The 7,851-nt window shown below is 44.3% G+C and overlaps 1 protein-coding gene across 1 annotated transcript in view; it reads left to right on the top strand.

Annotated features, from left to right (window-relative positions):
* The window catches only part of LOC108786220 (WD repeat-containing protein 64-like), a 125,006-nt gene that overhangs the window by 12,709 nt on the left and 104,446 nt on the right, over positions 1-7,851 (top strand). The window contains exon 3 of the mRNA XM_018555470.1: positions 2,866-2,919. Within this exon, the coding sequence (XP_018410972.1) occupies positions 2,866-2,919 (54 nt within the window). The remainder of the gene's footprint in view (positions 1-2,865; positions 2,920-7,851) is intronic.

The raw sequence follows: 7,851 nt of genomic DNA, 5'->3' as shown, positions 1-7,851 counted from the left end.
GTTCGCGGCGATATGTAACATGTGCGGCGACATGGGCGCAATCGTCTTTTTTGCACGTATGCGCCCCCGACGCATGTTTGCATGCGTGTATGTATGGGTGGGGGACTTTAATTTTTTTTAAATTCTTTTTTATGTGTAACTTTAAATTTGGGGGGGGAACTTTTTTTCCCCACTAAACCTTATTGCTATCACATACGGGGGCTAATAAAACCCCCTATCTGATAGCAAAATATGTGACAGGTCCTCTTTATGGAGACATCAGGGGTCTCCAAGACCCCTAATGTCACCTAGGACCCCCCAAAAGAAGCTGATGAAGCACAGATCTGCTCCATCAGCTTCTTTCCAGCTTCTGAAGCTTGAGAGTGACACAAGAATGCGGAAGTGATGTATTGTACAACACTTCCGCATTCTTGCAGAGGAGAGGGGACCGGAGGGAGCTCGTGTACCGAGCTCTCTCTGATCCCCTGTGACACAGGCGCCATACTGATCCCGAGCTCGCACCGGGCACAGCAGAGCCCGGGATCAGCGGGACACCGGGGGGGGGGCACCGATAGGCACTCCATACACACGATCCGCCGGCTCTACAGCCGGCGGATCGCTTGTATGGTAACAGGCATCGCTGCCTGTTTTTAAATATCGGCTATTTCCTGCTCGAGCGCACCGAGCGGCGCGCGAGGGGGGCGTGTCTGAGCGGACGTCTAAAGACGCCTGCTCAGATCTAGAGAGCTCCCGGCCGGCCGTTTTTTTTACTACGGCCGGCCCGGAGGTAGTTAAATGGTTATTAAACCCTCATGTTTTTTTGCATATATCTACTGCTAGCAAGCAAAAACTTTAAAAAACAAAACAAAAAAAAAACCTTTTCAAACCGGTTTAAACCTACCTGTGTCTTTGCCGCGCGCTCTCGTCCGAACATCTGAAGAGTCTAGAGCGGCCGCAAAGGATCTTGGGGCGGGCGCATGCGCAGTAGAGATCTTCGGCCGGGAAAAGAGAGAGACACAGCATAAGTCAATAATGGCAAACGGCAGCGTGCACGTGAACAGTAACCGAGACCTGAGGAGTCTGAGCTGGATCAGAGACTGGCACCACTGCTGGAGGGACTCCTGAAAACTAGTGGAAAGAAGATGATCAGATCAAGAGGCATCATTTAATGTAAGTCCTTAAAGCAGCATTGGGGGAGGAATTGTGACTTCAGTGTCACTTTAAGCTGCTTTTTTTTTTTTGTCGTCAGTATTAAATGATTTTTTGGGTCAAGTAGCTAGGCAGAAGGAATTCACACACACACACACACACATACCAAATATTCAGATACACGTGCACTGTGCACTTTCAGTGAGTTTTAGTACCAGTTGCATAGTAATAGACACAGAAGCGGCAGCTACTATTGTCTTGCCTGTGGCCCCAGGGGGACACAAGTTTGACTGAGATCCAAGAATGCTTAGCTCTTTCCACGTCATTGCATTTTCAGTAGGTGGCAGGTGATTTTGCATACGTGTTTGTTGACTTGTCTGAGGCTTTTGTGTAAGGTGGATGTTAATAGTAAATGGGAGATGCTGCAGGACCTTATTTCATATTGAGACTGAGAGGAGTTAGAGTCCATCTAAAGCAGCCTTTCTCAACCTTTTTTACCATTGAGGAACTCTTGAAATAGTTTTCAGATCTCAGGAAAACCCCACTAAAATGATTAGACCCACAGCCAATGGTAGATTAACATAATTAGCAGGTTATATAGAGTTTCAAATAAAAGAATACAGATTAGGGTTTACTTAATAACCATGACATTAAACAAATAATGATATTGAGCAAAAACAAAAAACACAGGCATTGAACACATGGGTGGTGAGTGTAGAAGTGACCCCTTATATTGGTGGTGAGTGTAGAAGTGACCCCTTATGTTGGTGGTGAGTGTAGAAGTGACCCCTTATGTTATTATTATTATTATACAGGATTTATATAGCTGGTGGTGAGTGTAGAAGTGACCCCTTATGTTGGTGGTGAGTGTAGAAGTGACCCCTTACATTGGTGGTGAGTGTAGAAGTGACCCCTTACATTGGTGGTGAGTGTAGAAGTGACCCCTTACATTGGTGGTGAGTGTAGAAGTGACCCCTTACATTGGTGGTGAGTGTAGAAGTGACCCCTTACATTGGTGGTGAGTGTAGAAGTGACCCCTTACATTGGTGGTGAGTGTAGAAGTGACCCCTTACATTGGTGGTGAGTGTAGAAGTGACCCCTTACATTGGTGGTGAGTGTAGAAGTGACCCCTTACATTGGTGGTGAGTGTAGAAGTGACCCCTTACATTGGTGGTGAGTGTAGAAGTGACCCTTTTTTTTTTGGCAAGCTCTTGAAGTTCACTATGTGGCTGTTGTATGCTTGTCTAATATAAGCTACTGCCAGGAAAAGGTTTGGCTAAGCAGCACTGCTGAACAAACTACATCTTCTATTGGCAGTTCTACCTATCAGTGAGCAGGGGGCTGGAGCTACAGTAGGCGTGGCCAATTGCTAAATGACAAGCTATAGGCTTCACAATCACTGCAAACAACACTTCTAGCCATGCCCACGTCAGGCACCATTACTGTAAAGGTGACAACACAGTGGGGAATTCACTAGAACAGGCTGAGTGTTGTCACCCTAATGCAGGAAGTGGAAACCTAGCAGTTCTACAGGCAGATCAGCCGCTATTTATATAGCAGAGGAGGGGTTTATGGAATACAGAAGTGACAGTCTTCCTATGCTGGAGGCGCTGAATAACATATGCAGTTTTATCATTTGACTGTAGTTCTAATATATGCCAAATGACGCCTCCCCACAATCCTTATTCATAACTCTCAATAATATTAATAATATAATAATATATTTTTTTTTTTCAGATTGAACAAGAAGTCACACTGGAGCAGTTGCACAAACTGAGGAAAGCCTTTGAGGTATGCACCTTTGATAATATGGCTTCTCAGCAGTGACATACAGGACCCTCATAGGCACAGGTACCCTTATAATCTCATTGCAGCTACCTGCTGCAAAACTTCACAATAACAGCAACAGAACAGCCGTATCAGTTCTTGTTTCTGAATAGAAACATGTTCAATAAATGCAATAAGTAAGGTAAACGGATCGATGGCTAGTGCTGCCCTAAAGAGCACCTGAACTGAGCTCAGAAAAGGCAAGCAGAGGACAAGGTGCAAAGCAATATTGCTTGTGGTCTCCCTAGAGCAGATCTTTTCCCCATTACTGACTTACCATGCCTTGTTCTGCATTCTGTGTGCAGGTGGCCATCTTGGCAGAGGCAGGACTTTGCTACCACATTTTAGAGCTGCCTCTCCTGATTACTGGTGATTCAATGACTGGTATGGTAATGATCAATAATCAAGAACTAGCAGGAGAGGTGGAGGAAGCACAAAGACTAATTAAGGCAAATGCAAGGAGATGAAAAGAGGGGTGGTCCTCCAGGGAAGAGATCGCTGGAAGAAGTGGTTACTACACAGACGGAGACTGATTTTAAGTAAAAATATATAAACTTTATTGATATACAAAATTTCCGATACCATCAGTGTACTTGTTCAAACTCCTCTTACAACGTTGTACATAACACTCAATCATTCACTCATTCATGCCATGGGCCCCACTCATTCTACGGCAGTAACTGCTTCCCTGCGTTTCCAAAGGGTGATAATTCAATTGAGGGAAAACACCTTTTCTTAATCACGATTCAGTCCTGAGCTTGCAGTTTGATGTTCACTGGGTAACTTGAAAGCGATTCGATGTTCCTAGTAAGGTAATGGTTGTCGTTGATACAGAGTATCTGTTTAGTCATTCATGAAAAGAAGTTCTTTCAAAAAGTACAGTAATACCTTGGTTTACAAGTAACTTGGTTTGAGAGCGTTTTGCAAGACAAGCAAACATTTCTGAAAAATGTTGCCTTGATATACAAGCAATTGTCTTGGAATAAGAGCAAAATTTTGTAGAAAAGCGCCACCGAATAATGCTGTAGCAGTGTGAGCGATGAGTCTGTTTAACAACAATGCAATGTCACATTGAATAGATTCCTTGTTAAGGTTTCACGAAATGAAAAATATTCCATTGAGTCAAGAGATAGCAGTGATTTCGTTAGTGACAGTGAAAGTCGTCCTACACAATAATCCTCCTCTCTCTTGTCCCCCTCACACCAGCCACGAAGGTACCGGTAATTGGTTTATTTTTCTTTATATTTTATACAGTATTATATTACAGTACAGTATTGTAATCATTGTTATATGAATATTTTTGGGTTGTGGAACGAATCATCTGAATTTCCATTATTTCCTATGGGGAAATTCGCTTTGATATACAAGCGCTTTGGATTACAAGCATGCTTCCGGAACGAATTATGCTCTTAAACCAAGGTATTACTGTGTAGCCAATGAATAAATGGATTCAATTGCTTCCAAGGGATGAATATGCTCAAATTATGAGCTGTATTTCTATTCAAATCAACCGGAGCAATGGATTTGTTGCAAGCCCGGGGATGTAAACCCTCTAAAAACACCACTTCTATCCTGACCTCATATTTAGCTTGATATCAATTGCTTAAGGGGGGGACATGTACAATATTCCTCCGACATCTTTGCTTTATCAGCCGTACTCACGATTGAGTGTCTCAACCCCGATATTTCGCCGTGTTGTCAAAGTCTTGTTGTTCCTTTGGTTGCAGTGAATGGCAGTTTCAGGATGCTCAAGCAGAGGTAATGTGGTGTTCAGTGATTGCAAGGGGGTTGCCTTCTCATCACCGTTGTTCAATGAAAATTCTTTGAGGGAGCTGCCGTGTGTGTGGGTCACACCTGAAGCACGTCAAGCATACTGCTGCCGACGCGTTTCGCCCCGCCCACCAGGGCTGCGGCAGAGCCTGGTGAAACACGTCGGACGCAGTATGCATGATTAAATGATAAAGTGAACACAGCTTCACCTTATTCACTAAGTTAAGTGAACATGAACTTTTCAAAGTGAACATGCTCTATTCTTTTAGTAGTCAATCCCTAATATCTTGACCTAAAATAGCTAACATTTCTGTCAGGGACCTGAGCGCCTCTGGGTGGCACTGTGACGCTGGAACCAGGCCCTGCAGTTCCAGTGCTCACCTGCGGGTGTCCCAGCAATTAGCAGTTAGTTGCCACTAGTCATGGGCTCGGGCGTGTTCGCAAGCGCCTCGTGCCGAGCCCGCCGGGAAGCTGTCAGCGCTCAGGGCCAATCACAGGCACTGAGACATTTCCCGGTCCGCATCTGTAGAGATCGGGAAATGTCTCAGTGCCTGTGATTGGCCCTGCGAGCTGACAGCTTCCTGGCAGGCTCGGCACGAGGCGCTTGCGAAGCCCATCACTAGTTGTCAGCTGGTGCTGATCTTGGAGGGTATTTAAATGGTTATTAAACCCTCATGTTTTTTTTGCATATACTGTATCTACTGCTTGCGAGCAAAAACTTTAAAAAACAAAACAAACAAAAAAACCTTTTCAAACCGGTTTAAACCTACCTGTGTCTTCGCTGCGCGCTCCCGTCCGAACATCTGAAGAGTCTCGAGCGGCCGCAAAGGATCTTGGGGCGGGCGCATGCGCAGTTCAGATGTCCGGCCGGGAGGTGAGGAGAGACACAAGGTAAGTCTATGGAGCAGCGGGCACCCGCACAGGCACCACGGGACAGCAAGAGAAGAGAAGGACAGAGTCAGTACTGGATCGGAGACCGGCACCGCTGCTGGAGGGACAGCTGAAAAGGACAATAAAGAAGAAGATGATCGGATTAAGAAACATAATTTAAGGTAAGTCCTTACATTAGCAATGTGGGGGGAGGGGGAGGCACGTTTGACTTTAATGTCACTTTAACTGCAGTGAGGCCTTCAGTATTGTTGCCATAGCCTGTATCCTGTTGCCTGTATCCTGTTCCTGTTGCCTGTATCCTGTTCCTGCCTTGTACCCTGACTTGGACCTGACTCCTGACCCTTACCCCTGAGGTCTCTTGATCAGTAGCTCCCCCCTTGTTGTCCTGCTCCCCAGGGTTTGCCCTGTTGTCTCTGGGGTGTAATTGCTACTTGTATTTTTATATGTTACTTGTGGGTGTTGGTGGGGGTGCTTATGGTGCTGGTGTTTTTAAACTACAGTTCATAAGCATTATTTGGTGTGGTCACATATTTGGTTCTCCTGTATAGATGGGTGGACACCCGTGCACGGTATCTTGACAATCTCTTTTCATATGATGTGGCAGAACTACATAGTTTGTGTGCACAGCAGGCAATCCACAATGTGTTGTTGTAACTGTAAGATGCAGCGCAGAATGCACCCTTAGTATAGGACCCATAAATCGGTCTTAGGCAAACCGCAAAATCTAACTAGTTTAGTCCACATACTCTATAGATGCTCTACAGCATCTCTTAGGGCAGTGGTTCTCAACCCGGGGCTCGAATGACGATTTGCCGGGGGTCGCCTAGCGGCTTCCGGCCACCCAGGAGAGAAGCACCTCAGTCAGAAAAGAAAAAAAAAACTCTCATCAAGCAAAAAGGTAAAAAGTCACCAGCACTCGATTTTTTGAAAGTAAGTATGTCCCTTTATTGGACAAAAGACGTCATAGGGGAGCCGACGTTTCGTATGTGGCTGCATAGAGGTCATATAAATGCATTTAACAAACGTGAAATTGATGCCATACTATTTCCAGCCAACCCTACCATTGCATTTGGGTCTGATTCCACCATTGATCTCCTTAGAGATCTGAAGAGGCTTAAATAGAAACATATTGATCTTGAATTGCATGGATTCACACTCTCCGAATACTTTAGAGCTAAAAAAATCCCAAGAGGGTTTCGCATACGTAATCAACCGACTATTGGCAGACAGAGTCGAGAATTTTGTGATAGATGGTGTGCTATCTCTACACAAAACTCCTTCAATTATATGTTACTCGTGATTGAGGAGATAAAAACCCAACTTTGTCAAATCAACAAAGAGATCACATTATTTGAAACCAAGATTCGTATTAAAATACCAGATGAGACTGCCTTCAATGATGAAATCAAAAAAATGGAATCCGAAATATGTCTTTACGCGGATAAAATTTGTGCTGCTAAACGGGAAAAATTTAAATTAGTATGTCAAGATTACCAGGACGGTAGAGTGTATCCCTGGCTCACCGGGAACACCTTTGCCAGAAGACAAAGGGGTGGTGCTTTCCAACGTGGAGGAGGTAGACAACGTTTTCATAAAAATAAAACTAGCTCCAGTGAGAGCGAACGACCTACAGAGAACCCCTCTACAGATAGCGATGTACCATCTACAAAGCCGTTAGACACCTCTACCATTACTGGATCTGCCTCTACTCAATTAAATTATTCCTTGATACTAAAAAAGATCTATAATCTTATATTAAGAAACCATTGTATACTATATCATTAAGATTTGAAATATTTATGGTGCTTATTTTGGTATATTAACTATTAATTTGATTTATTATCTCTACTTGTGGCCCAAATGTGCAATCATGACATTACATGCTGTTCCGTTTTAAATGTCTTTTAAATGTTCGTTCTTTATGCATATCTAATCTGTTTTAGTACGTGTCTCTATGTATGTGGTTCGTTTTTCATAAAATTGGAGTAATATTGAATGCCCTATTACATATACTCTTCCAGGGACATTGCTGTGTCTTTCTTAGGGTCATGTGCTCTACCGCCAGAGCATCCCAGGTTGCTAAGTGCTCTTAGCAACCTGTGACACTCTGGCCGGTGTCCCAACCAGCTCCAGACAACCAGTGATATCACTGGTTGCCAGGAGCTGAGTGGGATGCTCTGGCCATCATTCCGGCCAGCTCCTGGCAACCAGTGGCTTCAGTGAGCTGGGCAAGAC

Source organism: Nanorana parkeri, unplaced genomic scaffold (assembly GCF_000935625.1).
Source record: "Nanorana parkeri isolate BGI_ZX_2015 unplaced genomic scaffold, ASM93562v1 scaffold198, whole genome shotgun sequence".
Taxonomy (NCBI): Eukaryota; Metazoa; Chordata; class Amphibia; order Anura; family Dicroglossidae; genus Nanorana; species Nanorana parkeri.
The sequence above is the reverse complement of the archived record's forward strand: the minus strand, read 5'-3'. Positions and strand labels throughout refer to the sequence as shown.